The sequence below is a fragment of the Strix uralensis genome, chromosome 9 (genome assembly GCF_047716275.1).
Source record: "Strix uralensis isolate ZFMK-TIS-50842 chromosome 9, bStrUra1, whole genome shotgun sequence".
NCBI lineage: Eukaryota > Metazoa > Chordata > Aves > Strigiformes > Strigidae > Strix > Strix uralensis.
In genome coordinates this window covers 11,694,983-11,718,597 of record NC_133980.1, presented here as the reverse complement: position 1 = coordinate 11,718,597, position 23,615 = coordinate 11,694,983, and the positions used below count along the sequence as shown (strand labels likewise).

The following is a 23,615-nucleotide window of genomic DNA, read 5'->3' as shown; positions in this document are numbered from 1 at the left end:
TGAAAGAGTATGTTTGAGGGCTCAGCAAGCCTCTCTGTGGGGACAGTAACAACATGACAGTTGTAATCATACACTTAAAAAAAGCATCCCTTTCTTCCTTTCTGCAGGCAGTTGGCCAAAAGTCTTGGGCAGGCTGGGGAGATTGAGCCGGAAACAGAAGGGATCCTGACGGAGTATGGTGTGGATTTCTCTGACTTTTCCCCCGAAGCCCTGGAATGTCTTCCTCAGAACCTCCCCTGGGTTATCTCACCAGGAGAGCTGGCCAAAAGAAGAGATTTAAGGTAATGACAAAAAGTGTAGTCTGACACTCCTCCTTGGGTTGGTGCAGAGTTGTGCTAGTTTGTTTTACTCTCATTGCACTTTGAAAATGCACTGACTTTATTACATGTACTGTATTACATGTTACCTGTGCTAGCATGTAAAAACCTGGTTTTGAAAGTACCTACAAACCCAGAAGATCAGCAATTTGGAGAAGTATTTTGTGAGGCAAAGAGGCTTTTTCTCAAAAGAACTATTGAAAACTGAAAATTTGGTGTTTGGCACCTAATCTGAAAGCTTTATGTTTTTGTCTGGAATGTATTACGTATTTTAGTGGTAGTTTTATAGCAGAGATTTTCTGAATGCCTGGCAGATCAAATGATCTTGGACATTGTTACTTTGAAACTTAAGCACAGGTAGAGACTGTCCTGCGTTTTCCTGTCTAGTCTCAACATTTTTCTCTGTTTTAAAGAACTGGTGTCATGTGGAGTTTATGACGGCTCTTGATCAGGTTAGCAGCTGGCAGATGCAGTCCCTCCCTGGAGCCTGGCAACTCTGTGCTGTCTACCCACCTCACATTAGCCATCCCTGCAACTTAGTGATGCTCCCACCAGCTTTTGGGAACTCCACGATCTGTTGAGTGGTAGACACTGTGACATTGCCAGGCAACCCAAAACTCGTGAATTTGCTACGCTTCAAAGTGTCGGGTTTCAGAGATTCTTTACTAGAAAAGATTTAAAGTCAAAAGAAAAGTAATTTGTTCAGAACCTCACTTTGCAATAAAGGAATGTGCAAGAAAGCAAAACAATAAATGCATTATTAAGATGATATGGTGTGTTCCACTCCCACCCTTGCTTATGCTAGAGCATCCTGTCTCAGTTGGCAGATTCATTGCTTTCTTGCATACTGCTGAGGTGAAACAGCCCCCTGAGCCTGATTCCTCAAGGTACTGCACTGGTACAGGCACCTGCATATATGTAGCAAGCTCTTCTCCCTCTTAGTTTATCTGTGTTACTGGCATGGACATTTGCAATTTGAGTGGATAACAGATAAACTGCAGCCATTTGTATCTGTACCCAGATTCCAGATGTTACTTTGGACCTAATCCTGCACTGTAGCCTACAGCCTCCTTACTGCTTCAGCTTTACTGGATTTCCACTGTCATACAATGGAATAATTCAGGGGAGAATCACACTCCTGATTGACTAGTGGTGACTCTCAGATATGATATCCACTCTGTAGGCTTCAAGTAGCTTTAAAAAAAAAAGATACTGAATGCTTCAGTTCAGAAGACACTGGAAAGTGTTTGATTTTATATTCTTGACTACATTTCAGTAGCATTCTTTGTTTCTTCTGACCAAGTTCCTTCTAGCAAATAAAGAGCTTGACTTGTTTCCAGTCAGACAACCAGTTTTGGAAACAAATTCCAAGTGCATTTCTTGCTTTTATTGCTGAATTATTACATTGGGACTTATCAAGGTGATAACAGGTTTGCAGTTAAGCCATTTAAATCCCTCTCTGCCCCTTCCCGACCACAGTGCACACTACAAAGTAGATTTCCTTTTGATCCTCTCAAATATAAACATTTAACAGTCAAAGTTTTTAAGACAATTATTTGAGCTTAATTTACTAATCCTTTTAATGTCAACTGCCACACCGCTGACTAACTAGTCTGTGGTCTAAACACATATGGAGATAACATGAGACTTCTAGTTATGGAAAATAAAACACAGATGAGTCTTCTTTTTTGTTTCCTCACAGTGAGAGGTTTGTCTGCCCAGAAAGAGATGAGTTTTATTAGCAAGTGTAATGTGAATTGTAGCTGAGTGGAGTCCTGCAGTTGAAGACCTGGCCGCTGTCTCTTCTGGTCTCACCCATCAGACCTTGAGAGACTGTTCTTTATGAGTCCCAAGGTAGTTTGGCTTTAACTTGATATTAAATATTAGCTTTCATATTGTCAGCAATAAATGTGTTGTGGTCTGCAGTGTCATACAAGGAGCTGGTACACACTGGCCCAGGCCAGCATCCAGAGGAAGACACCTGAACCTGTATCTGGTCTGGGTGCACACAGGAGTTGTGCCTTGTTTTCCAGGGGAGCTCACACCGTGTTCAACAGCACCTGCCTCTGTTCAGTGCCCATCTTTGCTGTACTTTGTGCATGTGTGCATGTTGATCTGTCAGACTCCCCAGATTACTGTCCAGTACTCAGAGTACAATATAAGATAAACTACAGTGAAATAAAGACTCATCTTTTCTCTTGAAACAACCATGTTAACACGTCTAAATAGCTCATCTTAATTCAGTTTACACATTGCTTGCCTGACTAGAGTAAACATGTGCTAGAGTTTGCCTTAAAATATTTTCATCTCTAGTAAATCCTCTCCAGTTCTGTAACACAGTGCTGTAAATTTTCTAGTGTCATGCTTTTGGGATTTGGAATCGAGACTTGAGCAAAGTCTTGGGTTTTTGGGTGTTTCCTCTTCCTGAGGTAACTTTTCCTTGTTTCCTTTCATCATGGGAAATGACCCTTTCCTCCTCAAAAGGTAACTTCTGTGTTCTGCTAACCAGTGTCCTGAGTGTGGTCGGGTCTGTTTGTGAGTCAGTGTGTAGAGCACGGAGGTAGAGGTTCTGCACCGGAGGCATTTGTGAGTGTGGTTTTAGATGAAAGTGAGACAATGTGTTTCACCAAGTTGCTGAGGCTGGGCAAGAGGAGGGAAGGATATTTTGTCCATGCCATCTTGTAAATACGTTCCTTGATCTTCCTGCAAGTCTTTCAGTTTTACAGGAAGCCTGTTCTTGCCATGCATAGTCTGTTTGGATAGCAACTGTGATCTCACCTACATAGCCTGTGCAGAATTGCTTCCAAGAGATCTTTTTTTTCCTCATTTCTCCAGTAATGGCTCACAAAGAAAGGTTTACATAATATTTTAATATTACTTAAGGCAGAGAAGATCCAAACCTCGTGGATGGCTTTGAAATCTTTTAGCTGATTTAACTCTCTGCTTTGCCACTGGTGCACAGTTTTGCCATGGACATCTGCTATTTACCTGCATGGGTTTAGCTGTTTGTAAAATTAGGCAAGTATTTCATGGGCACTCCCAGCTTGCACCATAAACTTCTAATGAAAAGCACTAGGCAAGTATTAGGTGTTGGCATTGCATACTGCAAATGTATTTTATAGAGAGCATGAAGTTTCATAAAGTATCAGAATAGTGTGGTTGAGGAAACTTCCCTTCCTGAGACTTCAAATGTGATAATACAGATAGGACCAGAGTTCTCATTTTGTTATTCAGGTTGACTGAAATTAGTATTTTTTCATTAGAAGTTTGAGAAGTGTTTGGTTTCTGCTTCTAGAGAAACATTGGAGGATTAGTGTCACAGAGACAAATTTTGATGGGTGCAAAGTTTCAAGCATTTTCTGGTCTTTTCCAGTGTTTCAACATGTAGTTTTCATTTCCTTGTTTGCTTTGATTTGTACTTAGTGTTTCAATGGTGTGGGACAAAATACAGCCCCTGAACAGAAGAGGGGTCAGGGCAAAGGAAGAAATGCAAATTTCAGAGGTGGGTGCAGGAGATGGGAGCTGGAGGAGGAGGCGGCCATTTGAAGAGGTGTAGCCAGGAATCTAAGAAACCCAAAAGCTATTTCTAAGACTCACTCCAAATGTTTCTAATTTCATTCATATCTTTTTGTTTCCTTTACTGCTTAACTGGGACAAGAAACTAAAGCCAGGAAAGTCCAATCATAGTGGGAAACAAAAACCTAAATATTGGAGAGAGAAAAAAGGCCGTTCTTTGCAAAGCAGTTCTGCCTTTTGCTTGTCTCCCATTGTTGGTGTTACTGTGGAAAATGTATAACATCACTCTTTTGGAAAGCGCTAGAGCCTGTTCAAGTAGAGATGGTTTATGTAGTCTAACATGGAAGAACTTGAGGATATCTATTTCTTTACCATTTGCCTAATAATAAGTGAGCCTGTTGACCTCTGCTGGACTATTACAAATGTGAAACTTGGCACTCAAAATTGCTTGCTCTAAATTTTCCAGTTGCTTTCTCTTTTTCCATTTGATGTCATCCTGCCAACTAGTGATTTTATTATTATAAACAGGACATTGTATTCACTTTTAAGAAGAAATATGAAGCTGAAGGTAAAATTACAAACTGCAGTTTCTCAGCTGGCAAAATACAAAACAATGAGCTAAAAATACTGAGCAGAGAAAGGGTGCTGTGGCAAAAAACTCTGAAATACCTACAAGATGGATGTGGTCTGAGCAGCAGAAAGTGGCTGAATTCAAATGAGCAGCTCTGAACTCCTGAGAATCACCAAATGGTTGAGGTTGGAAGGCACCTCTAGAGATCATCTGTTCCAACCCCCTTGCTCAAAGCAAGGTCAACTAGAGCACGCTGCTCAGGGCTGTGTCCATTTGGGGTTTGGATATCTCCAAAGATGGAGATTTCACAGCCGCTCTGAGGAACATGGCCTGGGGTTCAATTGCCCTTAGGGTAAAAATGTGGGCATTTTTTACCTTTAAATGGAATCTCCCTGTATTTTGTGCCCATTGCCTCTTGTCCTGTTGCTGGATACCACTGAGAAGAATCTGGCTCTGTCTTGTCTACTCCCTACCATCAGGTATATTTTCACATTGATAGGATCTCTGTGCCTGAGCCTTCTCTTCTCAAAGCTGAACAGTCCCAGCTCTCTCAGCTGGGGTCAGATGCTCCAATTCCTTAATCAACATTGAGGCCCTTCAGCAAATTTGCACCAGTATGTTGATGTCTTTCTGGTACTGGGGAGCTCAGAACTGGACACAGCACTCCAGCTGTGGTCTCACCAGTGTCTAGTAGAGGGGAAGGACTGAAGGACTGCATCTCTTGACCTGCTGGCAACACTCTTCCTAATGCAGCCCAGGCTGCCTTTGCTACATTGGCATGTTGTTGGTTCATGTTCAACTTGTCCATCAGGACCTCAGGTCCTTTTCTGCCAAGCTGCTTTCCGGCCGGTTGGTCCCCAGCCTGTACTGGTGCACAGGGTTATTCCTCTCCATGTGGAGGACTTTGCTTTTCCCTTTGAGCTTCATGAGATTCCCATCAGCCCATTTCTCTGCTGAGGTCCCTCTGAATGGCAGCAGAACTGTCCGTTCCTCCCACAAGGCTAAAAAACCTGGAGGGCATCAGACCCCGGGGGGGACAGCAAGGATCCATGGCATTGGCAAGAGACAATTAATGCTCACTTGCTTCCCTTGCAGAGCAGAGTTAATGAACTTTACTCTTGCAGGCAAAGAGCTCTAATGCAACGAAGCTTTCGGTTAAAATTTCATGTTGGTATTTCAGCATGTGACCTCAATTGCAGCTGACCTAAAGCTATCCAAGTTATTGAAGGCTATATTGTAATTTTGGCTGCCCATTCAGAAACGTAACATCCTTCCTTTGGTTGATAAGGTAGGAAGAGTGGAGGTGCTCTGCTGTGTCTCTGTGTCCACTGTGGAGAGAAGCTCTGTAGCACTGTTTGTAACTGGAAAGCACTGGCAGCAGGACAGTACCTGCACTGTAGTTCTGCCTGCTATTTTATTTATTTCTTTCTTGAGGAGTGTTACAGCTGGTAACAGGGATTAGCAGTGCTTATAGTAAAGGTTTGACAGCATGCTCTTTGCTGTAGATGCCTGAGGAGATTATTGGCTGATAAAATTAGAGGTGATGGTAAAAATGGCAACCTTGAACTGTGCAAGGGGTGTTGGAGGAAAGCAGTCAGCCTCTGAAACAGATGTCTTTTCAAGGCAGGTGGATGACTTTAGTTAGAAATGAGTGCAAGTCAGATAAAACACCATTAAACGGCTTGTTTCCTGGAGATTTTCCACTACAAAAAGCTAGTGTTAAGTAGAGCAAGACTTACTCAGCTATAATAGGATATGTAAAAAATGCTCTGGTTTCTGATGGAAACTGAGAAATGACTCGTTTAGCAAATGTATAAGCAACATTTGTTATCTTGGCCTGGAGTGTAGACACAAACAGGGCCAGATTATGATCTCTGCCTTCTCACTGAGCTGTTCTGTGACTAATTTAATGTTCTCCATAGGGAGATACAAGGCATACAAAGGCTTATTCAGTGGTGTCTAAGGGTATCAGATCAAGTCCCTCTCTAACAGGATTGATTCCAGAAGATGGTGGTGATGGCTGTACCTGCTCTGGGTACTTCTGCTGTCTAGGCAGTCTGAACAGTACCCTTCTTGGATCAGTAAGGAGAGCTCATGTTAGCTTCATCCTCACGCATTAGCTGAGTAAGTAAAACGCTGAATAAATATGGTGCTGCTGTCAGAGTGATGTGATTCAGTTCCTCGCTTCTGGTTGGCTTCTTCAGGTCCTCCTCTCTGTTTTCATAACATTTTCGACTACACTATAGCTACAGCAATTGTGGTGACACTGTTTTGTACAAAATGATGCATGGTCTTTGCTCTCAGATGCTGTTGTTACCAGTGGCTGGTGTACATAGACACACTGGCAACTTCACTGGTGTTTTTCCTTACAGGAAGGCTCATGTGGTCGTTGGAAGTGCAACTTCAAGCGGAATCGGTGGTGTGTAGTTGGACAGAATTATTGCGTTCTGGTCTTGTCAGCCATCAAAACTAAGCTTGCTTAGTTAAGAATCTGTTTAGTTGTGGAAAACAGTAATAACTTTTGTGACTAGGTTGTTATACATACAGTCTTGTTCCTGCCTGGCTGCCTATTTTATGAAGGGAGATGGAGAGAGTAACAGAGGGAGATGAAGATAAAATCTTAAATCAGTTTGAGATCGTGTCTGTTTCTTACTGGATTCCACTGGATCACAAGGTGGGCTTTTGATGAGCAGAAGGAAGTGCTCTATCCTCTCGTGTTTATGTTTGTTAAGTGGCCCAGTTCACGTGTGCCAAATACTGCCACTTTCCTTGATATCACTGTGCTGTGCTGGTGCCCTTCTCTCGCTAGAGGTCAGATAGCACAGGGGTAGGTAGGAGATGAAGGATCCAAGTTCTGGTGTCAACCCAGATCTGTCTCTGATGCTGTAGATGTAGAAACCCAGAACTTCTAAAGTAGGTGAGGCAGTATATTCCCGCTGTGGTATTTCAGGGCTGATCAGTGATCACTAGAGGACAGGCTGGTCAAAGAACAACATTTTCCTCATGGCTCCACACTGACAGAGTGGTCTGAAGCATGGACATGACCTGTCCATCTGCCCTGAAGTTTTTCGGTGATTGAATCCTTGTTCCCAGATCCTCACTCTCTAAAAAGAAAAAAGAAAAAATCATAATATAGATGGCACACATGCAGGTGTATGAGACAGGGTTGTACTGGAGGTATCAGAGCATGGATTATAGGTGGGGGCGGTCTGGAAAAGACTAACAAAAATATTCTGGGAGATGAGGGATTCATTTACAAGGGAGAATTAACTGTTCAATATGTATTTGCCAACACTGAAACTAGAAGTTTGTGAAATATATAGTAGTTGATAATTAAAATATATGGAGCAAAATGAAAAAATGAGAATCATTTAAGGTGGTGGGAGGATAGAAAGGGGTTTTATGAGGACAAGTAAGGTAAAACAAAGAGGAAACCTTTCCTGTCCAGCCTAAAATAGACTGTAGCTTAGACTGCTAAAGAAAGTATTGGAAACTCCATCACTGAAGATGCTTAATATACTATACTGGAGAAAGTCTTTGCAAGTGTATTGTCATGAGTAGTCCAGCTCTGACCTGTGGGGTTAGATGACCTAATGTCTCTTCCATTTCTAGCTCTGTGCATCTATGATTAAAGTAGTTTATATAATGCAAGTGCATTTTCAATTACACTCCACCTTCTTGCGTGGGATAGTGGTGGTGCAGAGACCTCATTATATTTGTGGCACAATTACAGCATGACTTGTAGGAAATACTGCTGGTACTTGGTCTCTCAGAGACTCTGATCTCATTTATATATATGTTGGCTTTTCAAGCCATTTAGGTATGTTACAAGACTGCGGTGCTTTTTTTTCCATCTTCCTCCTTACTTGGAGGCCATAAATATATAGAAGGAATAATTGATTCTGGTTCGGCAATCCAGTGAGCAGTCCTTGGTGAAAATGTAAATGTTTGTTGTTGTAGATGTGTAACACATCAGGATTCATTGTCAGCCACTCTCTTGGACCAAGGTCTGTTTTCTGAACCAGAACAGGACATTAGCTAAAACATAAACACAGAGAAATTAAAAAGAACAGTACTGGCTCGATGTAGAAGGTTGGGCTTTCGGTGCATTTTATGCTGTGCCGGATTTTTGTGGGGCTTGTAACAATTAGTGTTTGGAGGGGGCAGTTTTTGCTTCCAATTATTTTATAATTTCATTTAGTTTTGAAATCTATGCACCATGCAAAAAGAGTTTTGTGATGTGTCAAGTATCTTTGTCGGTGTGTTACATGGCTTTCAGAATGCCTTCAGAGATTTGTCAGGGTACTTGTATTGCATGCATATTTTTTTAATATATTCCTTTTTAGAATGTGTCTTGGAAGGAGCCACTCTGGGGTTTTAACTAAAATCTGCCAGCATCAAGTGTGACAAATGTTGTAGACACTACATGTAATAGATGTCTTTAGGAGTGGGATGTTGAAGTCTGTGAAATGTTCAATCACTGATTGTTCTCTGAAATTTCTCTCTGAGAAAGAGTACTTCAACCCCATTTGAGTGATGAACATCAGTGGAATTGGTCCCATGCTTATTGGCACTTCATAACAAACCTCCACAGACACCGTCGTCGAGCTGGGTTTACTTGTGATTGAAGAACGAGATTGATTTTTGTGGTTGCCGTAACAATTGGACTGTTGTGTGAAAAAATGTTAGTAGCGTTCACTGGAGTGAGTTGACAGCTCTAGGATGCCTGTTCCCAAATTAAAACAACTGTTTCCAGCTCTGAGAAACGATGTCTGCTTAACTTTTGCAAGATGGAGCTCAGCAGGATCTTAGAAATGACCTGAAGAGCTTAAAGTTTCTAAAAGTGCCTTTGCTGTGCTTAATTTTAAAATGCCAGCTTTGAGTTGGAGTTAATAAGGGTGAACCAGGAGGCTGAGCTTTCACTCCCACCAAGCTATTGTATGTACTCACAAAGTGGAGAGAACAGGACAATCTAAGGAGTCCCTAGAAGAATGTAAATGCATTGCAAGTGTCTAGACATGCAGTCACTCGTACTGTAAATGTCTTAGCACTGACATACTCAATTTTAAAGAAGGCTTGCACTGCCTAAACTTTAATAAACAAAATGATGCTCATTACTGTCTCACCTCCAGCTGCAGCAGTCTGGTCTTTGGAAGTAGGCTAACGCTTCTGCGAAAGATCTGGCTTGGTTCTTCAGGAGCCGTTGGATGACTGGAGGGACTGTGGGCTGTGAGCACCAAGCCTGGGGCAGGGCAGGATGGTCGGTGTGTGGGTAGCCACTGGGCTGCTTGAATCTTCAGTCATGCGGTGTTTGTGTGCTGGGAATTCACAGGCAGTGGGTTTTGGCCACCTTTTCCAGGCTAGTGGGTGCTGTGGCTTCTGGTGTGTTCTTTGTTCTCTTTTGTAGTTGTTTTGGATGTGTTGGTTTTCATGAATGACCAGTAAACATTGCAGGAGACTACTTCAGTCTGAAAGTTGCCCTTGGGAGAGGGTCAGGATGGGGAGGTAAATAAGGTAATTAAGTTCCAATACCTTAATTCTATCAGCTCCTTAGAAGGGGAAGTGAAGAGGGAGGTGCTGATCTCTTCTCTCTGGTATCCAGTGGTAGGATGTGTGGGAGTGGTTCAAAGCTGCACCAGGGGAAGTTTAGACTGGACATTAGGAAGCATTTCTTTACCGAGAGAGTGGTGAAACACTGGACCAGCCTTCCTAGAGAGGTGGTTGATGCCCCAAGTGTTTAAGATGCATTTGGACAATGGCCTTAATGATGTGCTTTAACTTGGTCAGCCCTGAGTTGTTCAGGCAGTTAGACTAGATGATCATTGTTGGTCCCTTCCAACTGAAACATTCTGTTCTGTTCTGTTCTGTTCTGTTCTATTCTATTCTATTCTATTCTATTCTATTCTATTCTATTCTATTCTATTCTATTCTATTCTATTCTATTCTATTCTATTCCCATTCCATTCCATTCCATTCCATTCCATTCCATTCCATTCCATTCCCGTGTCTGGGTTTCCTGTTGGAGACCTTTGGTGGTTCTCTGCTCAGCCCCTTCCTTAGGTGCTCTGGTTTGCTTGCAGAGGCCCCCGGCTCTCTTTCTCTCTTGTGAGACTTGGCAGTCTAAATTCTGCCTGTGGCCTCAGCCCTGAGCAGTCCAAGGTCAGGCAAATGGCAAAGTTGGGACTTCAATCTGAGTGACTTGAGTTGGTGGTGGCTGCAGCCAGGGCCAGGAGGGGCAGTGATCTGTGGCACACAGGAGCGTGGACACACAACTGCCCAGCTAACTTGTGCTTGCAATGCCTGGGATGTCCTTCCTCCATCCTCTGCTTTCCCTGGTTCCTGAGTAACTGGTTCACACTTGCTTCTTTAGAACTCTGGTCCCACGAATGGTCACTTCAGCTAGTAAGGACAACATCTTGCTTCATCGAGGGTTTTCTGATGCTGTACTGGGTACATGCAGTTCTCTGAACTGATCTTTCACGGTTGTTGGCATTTGTTAAAGTGGTGAAAATCTGTGCTCTGTGTCTCCACTGGTGAGTTAACTCATCTGTGTGCTGCTGACTGGGAAGACCGTTCAGTTGTATTAGGAGGATCTGCATGGCTGCAGGGTGCTGCTTTGTCTACTGTGTACAAACTGGCCCTTTTCTCCATTAGCAGCATCAAGCTGCTTTTACAGAAAATTGCACTTGGTAACGCCCAAACTTTGCCCAACAACTGGCCATGCCAGAAGCCTTGCCTCTAATACAGCCTGAGCCCATGGGCTTACAAATGCAGTGCTTTATCTTGATCCAAGTAGCCTTCCACTTGAGTGAAGATGGAGCCCTGACCGCTGGTACTTGTAATCTTTTTGTGCCTTAGGTGTTTATATTTTATGGCTAAACTAACTGGTATGTTGAATTCTGAACAGTTTAGCTGGCAAAAATTGATATATTGTACCAAACCTTGCAGCACCAACTGTACAGTGTTTTCTCTGCTGATTCTTGCGAATACCTTTGCATAGATGTGTGTATTTGCACAAAGAAAAACAAACTGCCTGTGAACGTTTTAATTACCATGACGGTAATTCCAGTTTACCAACAGACTACTTCTCTTACCTCTACCGCTGCCCTAGATATTTATTTTAGGTCCTGTTAAAGGTAAAAAGACTAACTGCTCTGCAGATATGCCTGTCCGCTTTAATTAGTCTTCTTTAAGCTGTGCAAAGAGAAACTGTGCTTAATTAGCTTTCCTTAAATTAGGATTGATATACCAGCCTGTATATGTTGACACTGTCATTACTGTCTAATAAGCTAAGTGCTCTGTTCTGCAATTTTTTTCCCCAGGGGGTTGATTTGCAAGATGGCAGACAGAGCCAGTGTGCAGCTTTGGCTTTAGAAGTGCTCTTGTCACTGCCTCGGGGCTAGAGGTGGCTGGGTCAGTGCTCCCTGGCGCTGCCTGGGGCTGACAGGGTCTGGGCAGTCTGTGTGGCATGGGCTTTCCTGACTCTTGCTTGCACATCCACCACACTCAGGACAAGCTGTTCCCCTGAGCCTCCAAAACTCTTGCAGGCATTGCCTCGCTCTAGTGCATGAAACTTCTGGCCACGAGGAGGAGGGAGAAAAGATTTTATTCTTCCATTGGCAGAAACTCCATGCCAGAGCAAGTCCACCTCTGCAGACCTGCATTAAGTATATGTTTTGGACAAAGAGGCTTCTGTAAAAAGTGGAAGTTTCCATACTGAAATGTTTGCTTTCGATCAGTGCTGGGGGTTTCTTAAAGGCACAGGTTTATCTCTAGTCCTTTCCAGCATGAAGACCAGAAAACCTCTTAACTCTGTGTGTGTGTGTCTATCTCCTAAACTGGTTTCCTTTAACTAACCAAGTTGTGTGTATGTTGGAACGAGTGGACTTGGAACATCTCATTACTTTTACAAAGTATGTTTTGACAATTTGAAATGAATAAAACAGATTTTTATTAGGTGTAATGACAATGAGAGATGGCTCCTCCGGGGCTTTTAAAGAAGGGGAGAGGGGGATGATCAAGCTCCTTAACCCACAAGGTCACCTTGGCAGCCATCCAGAAGCTGGAGACAGCTGCCAAGTTGTACTTACCTGTGGTCAGTGCAAATGCACATGCAGGTAGACAGGCTATTTGCTTGTGCTTAAGCAATGTCTTTGTTAGCAGGTGCATAAAAAGTACTGTTGCCTTGAGGTTTAGTCATACAGCCTACTGCAGCTTGGTTTGTTATTGGTTACAGTCAGAAATGTGGTCTGATCTCTCTGAGATCCCTTGTGCCACACAGCCTTTGGGGTATTGTACAGCCAGACAGTATAGTCAGGGGAGGAATTTGAATGGCTCCTTCCTCTTCATAGGGCGGACTTGCCACATAGCTGGGAGCAATGTTATTTCTTCACCCAGATGTTTTTTGTCAGCTGCCTCCAGGGTCCTCCCTGGGGTTTGTACAGGAGTGGCTGGTGTAGGTGCCAAGGGAGGGGACAGCTTGCAGAGCACCCAGCCTTTCCTCCCCTTGCTTTTCATTGCCTTGCGTGGATTCTCTCTGGGACAAGAGGGGGCTCTCTGCAGCGTGCTGGAGATAAAAGGTGATACTGGTAGGACTGGAGGAAAAGCTGAAGGAGATAGCTGAGAACATGCCTTCCTTGGAGACCTTGCCCTGGAGGAGCACATGTGCTGGGTGCTGCCCTTGGGCTCAGCACTGCAGCCCCATCACTCGGTGGATTGTTTTCTTTCCCACATGCCAGCCCTGGTTCCTATAGCCATCTGAAACTTCTCCAGTAATAAAAATTGAAAACCAAAAATATAATTCATCACACTTAATAATGCAATTACTGGTGAGTGGAATTCACTTAGAAAACTTCAGTGAGGTGTACTCCTGTGTGCCAGGATTATCTCACTGCTATGAACTTTGAGCTCTGCTTGCAGATCGGCTTCTCTTGTCCCATTGACTACCTGGCCATCAGCTCTGCAACAGTTCTGCAGAGTCCTTATGCCAAGGAGTATCATTCCTTGTGTTACTTGCTCAGTGACTTTCTTACCTCACCTTGCAGTCTGTGCCCAGAATAAACTGCCTGTGACAAGCTACAAGTCCAAGTCCCTTGAGTAGTTTTAAAGAAGAAGCAGATCAGAGCCTGGTGGTAAAACATATCCCAGCTGTGCTGCACATAGAAATGCCAGTGAGAAATGCTAAATCAGTATTTGTCTGGACCCCTCTTCAGCTTTGCATCTGTGAGTTTAAGTATCTCAGATGGCGAGCTGTGTCTGTGTCTGTGCCTGCTCAGAGGCTGCTTGGAGCCCGGCCAGCGCATCCCAAAGGGCAGCAGACTGTGCACAAAGTGCTGCGCAGGGAGACTGGGACTGCCCCACTGGCCCCCCAGGTTTGGGCTCTCTGAACTGGGACCACCGGTGACCTCTGTGGTAGATTTGACTGGCCAAATACATCTCAGCAAAGCAGCCTGTTAGTTGCTACTATTGTATGTGTTCAGAATTTGGCACCCGTGTATTTATGCTCACTTCTTTCCAGGGCAGACTGCAAATATGCACTTTGTTGAAACCAATCTGCTAATTTTTAAACTGCCTGGAGCTACAATTCGCAATGGGTGGCAGGTGCTTGTGGTTGCAGGCCCCCCGGACATCTGGGATAAGCTATCTATTCCCCTGACACAGGAACCCACTTTCTCTTTGGAAGAGCTCTTAAACCTTTTTCTTGCTCACTTGTCAGATAAAGCAGCCGTTAAGTGTCCATTCAGCGCAGCCGTTTGCTTTTTTAAATGAAGTAACTTAAAGGAAGATTTACTAGATGTGGCTGGGGGGGAGTCACAGTGCCAGGATGCTGTTGCCTTTATATCCTGTCTGTTAGTGGGAGCTGGTGTGTCAATACATGCAGGCTGGCACACATCCATACCCCTATACTCCTTATAGTATAGGTGTTTGTCTATCTGCATATGCACGGCTCCCCAAAGAAGGTTGCAGGGTACCTTGGAGTGGAGGTATCCTGAAATTCTATCCTTAGGTGGAATTTTAAGGAGTATATATTTATGGAAGTAACGTTGTTTGCAAGCCTTTAAAAATTGATTGATTCCCAGTGCTGGATAGCTAGTCAGGAACAGATCAAAGTCCCGGTGTAGTTGAAAAGATTTTATATCTTTCAGTGTCACAGTCTCTAATTTGTTTAGATGCATGCAGAGGATCAGAAACTAACATGCATCTGGGGATTAAGGCAGCTTTGCCATCCAATCTGAAAGCTAGCATATTCTAAAAGATTTTCAAAGTCTCAGAAGGCAGTGAAGTGCTTTACTGATTTTTATGTCTTTGAAAATCTCTATTTAGTGTGCCTGGTGGAATTATATAAATACATGCTGCCAGCTGTCTGACACCAACAGATACCACCCAGAGCATTTAAGTACTGAAGTGGTAGGCCTGTGAAGATAGAGACATTGCTGTTGCTGTGCGAGCACCCATGCAGAAAGACTAAGACTTGCTAATTCCACGTGACACTTGCTCCTTTACAAGTTTGCTGTAATTTTTCCCCTCCCACCTCTCCTACCCCAGGAGTATACCGGTGGTTATGCTGCACAAAAAATAATAGGTGTTTTCATTATACATCTCTAGAAGGGAGTTGCCATCATGATAAGAGTTTTTCTGCAGCAATGAGAAAAGAAGCAGTCTGATTGCTTCCTTGGCAGCCTTAGCCTATACCATTGTGCTTGGGGATCTTTTAACTAGGGAGAGGCTGAACTTATTTTAATAAGATAAAAGCAAAATAAACCACCAAACCCATTCCTTTACTATCTTCACTGCTTTTCAGTTCCAGTCCCACATTCCACACAGTGCTTGGGTGAACCCTGCTATAGTCCAGGGGCCTGGGCAAGAAGTTGCTCTAGGGCAGCCCAGGATGAAGGGAGGCCCTGAAGCAGGAGTTGAAGAGGTTTTACTTGTTGAGTGCTTCAGGTTTTGGGTCTTGCTGGTGCCAAGCTCTGCTCTAATAAACATGGTGATTCCTGAGTGAGATGCTCTATTTTATCACATCTGTGTGGCCCTAGACCATATCTGTGGTCCATCTTGGTGTGTTCTGGGTATTTCTGCCACTCACTGCTATGGGACATACATATGTAAGCCTTCCAGGGCAGGACTGCATATTCCAGGTACCATCTAGTACAGCAGATGCAGAAGAGTGTTCAGCTTTTCCTAAGCACCAAGTTGATTTGCTAGATCTAATTAGCTCTTCCTTTAACTTTCATAGTGTTTCCTATTGAACCTGCTTTTCCCTTTGGTGCATAATAGGCAATGTAGATGTTATAAAAGGACTGCACCTCTTGAGTGTCTTTACTGAGACCAAAACTCTCATTCAGTTTTGTTATCATTCAGTTTGCTTTGTAAATGTTTCACTGCATCTGCTCTGTGCTAGCTGTGCTCATGGAGTTTCAGATGCTTCAATATCTACTCTTATGCATGGGGATGGGGGTTATTTGTGTTCCATTTAGCTTTCCAATTAGGAACAATCTATTTTTACTCTAGCTGCAAGGCATCAAGACTTTTTCCTGCTTGTTTCTCTGGAGTGAACTTGATGGGATAAATTGTTTAGGTTTTGTGGAGGAAAATCAGTAATGAGATGAAAGCTGTTAAGAGCAAGCAGTTAAACCAAAAAGAGGAGTGAAAAAAAACCCAAGGAGATTCACTTGTCAGAAATATTTTTTTCTTTTAGATTAGATTTAGACTTTCAGATTAGATTGGAAGACGTTTCAACAGACAGAATCTCCTGAAAACATGGTTGTTGTTGTCTGGATGTCTCTGATGGTCTGTGTGTTTTGATACCTTCTTCATGACTAGAGGATAAATTTTCCTTTTCTTCTTTTTTCCTTGGATAGGAAAGAATGCATTTTCACCATCGACCCATCAACTGCCAAAGATCTTGATGATGCTTTGTCCTGTAAACAACTCCCTGACGGTATGAGATATATTTTGCAAAATACTTCTCAGTGTTTATTTTCAGCCGTTGACACATCATATATATAATTTGTCCTGAAGTATTCTTTACCAAATATGAGTAGAGTAATAAACTAGCTTTTCTCTTCTTGTTTTAATTGCCTGTTTTCAGAAATCTTAGAGCAGATATCTTCAAGCTGCACTCTGAAGTAGTCTTGGTGTCAGGAAATACAGAACCATAGTGTTTTGCATAATCAGAGCTGTAATTTGATTTGAGCAGATCTCAGCTGTCTCCTGTCATTATGGGAGTTACAGATGAATAGCTAATATGCCACTCTTGCAGACTGAAGTCTAGTGAAACTTTGACCTTGAATACGCAGTCCCTGGGTAAAGGAATCCAGTTTTCTGAAGGTCACTGGCTGATTGCTTTCTGGTGTTTATGGGATGCTGGGAATTGTCAGATGAGCAGAGTGTGCCTTACAAGTTGTGTTATTCTTCTCATTGCCTTTTAAGCTTTCTGTTCTGCCTTATTTGTACTTCTATTATGCCGTAAGCCAACAGAACAGAAAGTAAAGCTCCAGAAGCCAAATCTTGATGATTCTGACTTAAGGAACTTCCTTCTTGTAAGTTCGCTTTGCAATCCAAGTTCTGCTTATTTAGTTTGATGAGATCCAGTAACAGTCTTGGTTAGAAATATTGCATGATTTGATTAGCCTATCCATCACTAATAAAGAAGACAAAGTGATTTTTTTGTGTGTGTATTTAGTTTTTCTTGCTCTTGTTAATCATCCCAGTATGATGATATCAAAGACATCATTCCCTTTTTTTGGGGTGATTTCATTCTGTGCAATGTGGCCAATGAATTGTCGTGTCATTTAGACCCAGGTACAGAACAGTATTACACAGCTATAAACCTGTTTAAAAAATCAGAGATGAAAGAAAATTTGAAGCCAGTAAATTATGCTGTACAACAGCAGTTTTGAGGCAAGATTGAGGAAAAATTGCTGTTCTATTTCACAGAAAATTTAAACAGTCTTCTCGAGAGATCCTAAGCTGAACTCTGTTCTGCCCGTTTCCACTTCATCATCTGAATTACTGTAGATTTATGTGTGTTGTGATCCCACAGCCCCTCAGATCTAAGGTGTTGAAACTCTGGCTTTTGAGTCTTTACTACTCACATATGCATGGGTTTTAGATGCTGCAGGAAGCGATTCACTGAGCTGGTTTGTGGTGCCTACATCTGCGTTTTTCTCTTATCCATAACCCATTTGGAGAAAGTGTTCAAGAAAAATATCTGTTTGAACAAGAATTCTTCTTTCCCAGAAAGTCTGCAAAGCCATTGCAGGGCTGTCACTCATACTTGGGACTTGATATATCTGCTGATCAGGGATGTGGCCCCATGTTGAAGTCTGCCTTGTCCCTCTGACCCCAGCTGCAAAAAATGCTGTATGAGGCCTCTTGTTCCAATCTCTAAGGAAGGAGAGGTACCAGTGCAGAAGGGATCCTCTACTTGTAAGGTCCAGCCAAGAAGGTTCTAGGTGTTACTGGGATGTTACTTGATTGCAGGAGCTCTGTAGCATGACTGCTAAAAATCCCCTTGTGATGCAGATGTGGGTGGCTGCGGCGCTGCACAATGCCCTGATCGAACCTCTTTGAAATGAATCCTTCTCATGCAATCCAACTGAGAAAAAAAACAAATAGAATTTTTTTTAGGTTTCCTTCTGAGTGGACTTCATTCATGTGCTTTGACAGTCTTCCCTGCTTTGTTGTTTTTTTGCTCTTCTCTGTACAGGCATGAGGCAGAGGGAGCTGCCTGCATGTGGGGGAGAAAATAAACATCCAAGTCCTCTTGGCCTGATTATTTCTGACTCATCTTTCTCCCAAGTGCTGTCTCAGGCCTGTGCTGGCTTCCTGAAGCCTTCAGATTAAGCTTTTCCCCACCCTTCCCTGATCTTCTATGAAGGCTAAGGAATATGTGAAAGGATCACATGCTTTCAGGGACTGTCTTTACCTGTATATAACACAGGAAAAGTCACAGTTCTTTCTCCCAGGATACCCTGTTATTTTAAAGGTGATCTCTGATGCACTTAGCAGAGTGGACAGAGGATGTTTCTGCAGTCAAAGATAATACTTCCTTTTTCCTGGAAAACCAGGCAGGTGGGAAAGAAAGGTAAAATGGGTCAGACTACAGGGTATTCTGCATAGGAAAGGTTTGCAAAGCTCAGTTTCTCAAATAAAACAAAAGCGGAAGGTTCAGGAACCTTTCTCCTCTTTTAGTTCTCCATAATAAACTTCACCAGTGTGTTTTAGAAGAGACATGAAGAAACCAGAAAAGAGTAGGAGACAGGGCACAGCTGTCTTCCTGAGAGTAAAAGTAAAGATTTGCTTGGCTTGTATCCAAAATTTATAGGATGGGAAATCCAGTATGGATTTAGTGCTTTTGAAAGTTTCACGTCCTTCTCAGGATCATTGTGCACACTCCCCTTTCGTCCAGATGAGCCTCAGAGGAGAAAATCCAAGAGACAGATGAGTGAATGCCCTTGGTGCTGGCTGTCCCAGCCCGAAGGCCTTTGTTCACCCCCACATATCATTTTCCAAATGGGAGCCTGCGCACAGCAGCCCTTTGTGTGCCAGATCTCTGCCTTTTGGCTGGAGCCGTGCATCCTCCAATGGACTTGTTCCACCCTGGACTCCTCTCAGTGAGAAGATGCTCTAAGCTGGAGCCATGTTTTCATCTGTTCCTGTGTTGGGCATCGTGTGCTCTGCCTCTCCTTTCAGCCTTTGATCTGCCATGAGAGTGCTGCCCACGCTCCATCACAGCACTGTCGCAGCCTTAGGCCAAGGAAAATCACCCACTGGAAAAGCCAGTTTTGATGTTGGTGAATATCCCAGGAACCAGGTTTTAAATCAGCGTGGGTAAACTGAGTTGCAGACTGCCATGGAAATACCCTTTCTTTTGTTTTGAAATCTGTGGTGTTTATTTTGAGGAGACCTTGTGGCTTAAAAGGAAGTACAAATAGGAAACCAGGTCCTGGATGGTCTTTGATACAGTTATGATCAGTTAGGGAGGGAGCTGAGGAGCTGAGTGGGAGTGAGCAGCATAAAAATACTGCAGGAAACCCCTCTCCATCCTTTGAGCAGGCATGGCAGCTGGCTGGTCCCCAAGTGGGCAGGGGAAGGAAACCTCAGTGTTACATCTGTGCTGCAATGTTTGCTTAAAACGTGAGATATCTCTGAAGCAGACATGTCCAGTCTGTTAGCTGGAATCATCTCCATTTGTAAGGCTCCTGATGTCATGCAAGGAGATGCTTGCAGAATCTTTTTAGTGAAGATGAGTAATAAAAGTAACTAAGAACCATACTGATGGACGCTTGTCCATTATCCTCTCAATGTGCTGCTGTTTGAGGCACAAACTTGATCCAGCATTTCATGAACAGAACGTTATTTTGTGAGGGATATCTGTTTCACGTGCAGTTGGCAATATAAACTATATCCTGTGCCCCTTTCTAAGGTGTCACCTCAGAGATACAACTGCAGAGCTTGTTGTCCAAGAGACAAGGTGCTAAATCCTCAACATCACACAGTCTCTGTTCCTAGCAGGAGAAAGTAACAGAAATGCATGTATTTATATTACCTGACATATGTACTCTTCATTGCAGTCCTTAATTTGCATCCTGATGGGGAATTAGCATTTGGAAATAGTTCCATCAACCTGTTCCTGGATGGGACTGGGCTCTGTCTAGCTGGGGAGACTCTTCTCTTCAGCTTCCAGCACTGGGACTTCAGCCCTCAGACCTGTCCTTTGCAGTTGGCAGGAAACATCCAGATCCATCTTGTATCACAAGTTCTTGGGGCATACAAATTGAATCTGTAAATTCATAACTTTTTTGGCCCACCATGAGCTGGTAGCTTTACTCAGTGATTTTCAGCCTGTGGTCCTCTGACTGCTGTAGCACTATGTAGATTAATATTATAGGCCCATGAAATGTGGCTGGCAAACGCAGGGGTATAATTTCATCAGCATATGTGAAATTTTTAAAGATGTCTATATTTTGATTTAAACTTTTTCAGGAATTTGCAAATTTAGAAAGGTCCAAAACCAGTGCTGGGAGGCCTTTGGGTTCATTTCTTTGTGTTCACTTGCTTGCAAAGCTACAGCCGTTCCCAACTCTTCAGAGTTAAGGTGAGCCCCTGTGGGAACCTCAATCTTGTGCTTAACAGAGTCTCTTGATATGTTTTGGAGGTACCCTGAGGATTTTTGGCTTTAAAAGTTGCTATGCTAGCTGCAATTATTACGACAAAGAGTTGTTTTAGAGGTTACGAGCTTATCCAGGGCTGGCAAGGCTGCATCTCTCATGAGGGCAAAGTTGTGTTAAGAGTTAACACAGCTTTTATTCCAAATGTAAATGTGGTTACAAGAAATTATTATTTTTTCCATCTTTTTTGCCCATATGTAAAACATTTTAAAAAAAACAAAACACCACCAAAAAACCCCAACATGAGCAAACCACATATCTGGCATTCTCATGATGTCAGGAGATCTCCAAAAATCAACAGAGAGTGCAGAACCCAATTCAGAAAATGTGTCTCTGTTGGTGTATAGCACCCGTAATAACTACAAGAAAAAAGAAATCACTCATTGCCTGCACTTTGTCTATCAGACAGCTAAACCAGTGCATTTCAGAAGATTTTGAAGAGTGAAATTATCTTTGTCCTTAAGCATTCATTGCTAATTTATTCAAGACTGTGACAGTTTCTTTGCCTTGAAGGATCTTAGGTAACAAGCAGAGAGATAAAGGACTGTTTTTGCACCTTTGCTTAGTTTTAAAACTTTTCAATGTAACCCTTATCAGTTCCTGTCACTGGATGGAGGACTCACCCATGCTACGTCCTCAGTAAAAGATGTCATTTTTTGCAGAAGCAGTCCACAGATCTATCATGAAGAACTAGCTGGTAGCGGAGTGTTGCTAGCAAAGGAAGCATGGAATGGTTGTGGGAATAGCTGTATTTTTAATGGAGCTCGCAGTAGGATATTGCAGCAGTTGGAAACTTTTCAGGCATATATGTCTTAAGTGGGCCAGTCTGGTTTTGAGAGTATTTTATATTGGAGTCTGCTTTTGATTAACGGTCGTGCTCCTCGTTATTGTTTAATGATAGCAGTAGGGAGGTAAGCTTGCTGTTCAGATTTGTGAGTGTATATTTTAAAAGAGATCAGTTCCAATAAAGAAGGAAAATAGGGTTATTTATGTAACAGCTTCAGAAATGTGAACAAACTGTACTCCATTTAGATGACTCAGCATAATCTTGGAGTAAAAGATGGACCTGGACTGCACCTAGCTTCTACAGCCTTTGTAGACCTGTTTCAGGGTAGCTTGAGGTTTTAAGCAAGTTCATTTCAGTTGATGCTCTTTTGTGATCCTTTCTGCACGTCTTCTAGCAAATTACTGTAGCCAGGAGCACACAACAGAGCCATTCTCGGTTTGTACGGATATTGCAGACTTTTGCAGAAAACAGCCGTACATCTTTTAAGCCTGAATGTTTTCACCCAGGGTGTAGACGTTTGAAGATTTATTCTGATCTCATCATGTAGGAGCACACCAGGTGACCTGTGTCTCTCAGTGGCACCAGGGAAGTTTCCCACACTTGCCAAACCTCTTCTGGGAATTATCTGCAAGTGGTGTTTGTATTTCTGGTAATGTGCACAACTGATGCAGCTGTGTTTGAAGGCTGCTTACTGGTGGGAACAGAAATTAAATTTGACAAATTTAAAGGCAGACAATTCCATTTAGTGAAATGTCAGGCTGTGATGGGAAAGGATGCAGCAGAAATGATTGAGGTGCATTTCTGAGGGGTTGTCTTACCCGTGAGCAGGTTTCTTGATGCTGATTTCAAAGCAGTGCTTTGGGCTATACTGAGGGAGCTTCTGTACATCTTTTTGTGCGTATATTGATGACTAACATGGTTCTTGTTGTTTCATTCCTGTATGACTACAATCTTTCACAAAGTAATTCAAGTTTTAAGTATTTTAAACCTTTTTGTAGGAGGAATTATTGTACTGCAGAACAGAAATATATTCTACAGACTGTTTGCCCTGTTCTTTGTGTCCTTGGTGACATTGGTTGTCTGCATTTTGGAGCGAGGTCATATATAGATACATTCACTGAATCTTCCCAGTGCTTACCTGATGACCTAAGCAAATGAGACTTCTGCAGTGTGCTGCTCCCTGGTTTTTCCCTTCCCTTTAAATCTGTTCAAAAACCTCAAACACATTTCATGAAAACGGGGTATCAGCAAAGAAGAAAGCTTCTCTTAGTGACGCAAATCTGGGAAGAGTGCAGCAGGACCTTTCTCCGTAGCAGACATCAGTCAATCCACTGTGCGCTGCAGTTTTCGGAAACAGATCTGCAGAGAGTGAGGACTTACATCTCTGTTCAAGGAACCTATTTCAGACATTTTGGTAAAACTAACCCATGTTTTGCCAAATGTTGGTAAAATTATCCCTTGTCTACTGCAGGCCTATGGACACTGGGGCTGTTTTTCTTAGACCTCATGGAGACCTTAGTAGACATCCCCTAGTGCGTGAACTCCAGTATCTTGTGCTTGAAAAACACCTGTAGAGCCCTGGTAGCCCCGAGATAATTCTCTGCCATCTCAGGTGACTACCTGGTCTTCCTCTCCTTCCATCCTTGTTTTTTCCTGATGTAGGTTGCAAACACTTTGGTTTGTTTCAATTTTGCAAAGTTGTGTGCACTTATATTTTGCTTTTTAAGACATAAATATTCCCTCTTCCGTTCAGCTTTGTCCTTCTGACCACTTAAGGACTGTAGGGTGAAATTTGCTCTAGCAACACACGATACAGGACCTTTCAGATAATCTGTTTGGTTCCTGCAATGCAGAGTATAGGAAGAGTTTATAATTGGAGTCAAGCTGGGCTGACTTGCCTGAGATAAACACTGAAGAATGGACTAGTGTTGAATCAAAAGTTACATTATGAAATAACTGTGCTTCCTTCTTTGTAAGACATTTAACATGAACAGACACCAGACTCAGAGAGAAAATGACAGAAACTCCACATTGATGTATGAGTCAAATATAAACTGACCATAAACTGCAATTTACTTAAATTTATTGCAGGAGTCAAATATGGGAAAAATAAAGAAGACGTACAAGGAGTGGGATTGTGCATTACATTGGTCAGTTTTTCCTTTGGTATTGGACATAATTAGCTCGTCTTTCCTGTTACCTGCTGATTAGTCTGGTGGGTTTTTGTTGTGTCACTAGGAAAGTGAAAA

General features: G+C 42.7%; 1 protein-coding gene across 2 annotated transcripts in view; it reads left to right on the top strand.

Annotated features, from left to right (window-relative positions):
- The window catches only part of DIS3L2 (DIS3 like 3'-5' exoribonuclease 2), a 192,929-nt gene that overhangs the window by 80,573 nt on the left and 88,741 nt on the right, over nucleotides 1-23,615 (top strand). For both annotated transcript variants that reach the window (XM_074878691.1, XM_074878690.1), the window contains 2 exons: nucleotides 108-281; nucleotides 16,266-16,345. In XM_074878691.1, coding sequence (XP_074734792.1) covers nucleotides 108-281; nucleotides 16,266-16,345 — 254 coding nt within the window. The remainder of the gene's footprint in view (nucleotides 1-107; nucleotides 282-16,265; nucleotides 16,346-23,615) is intronic.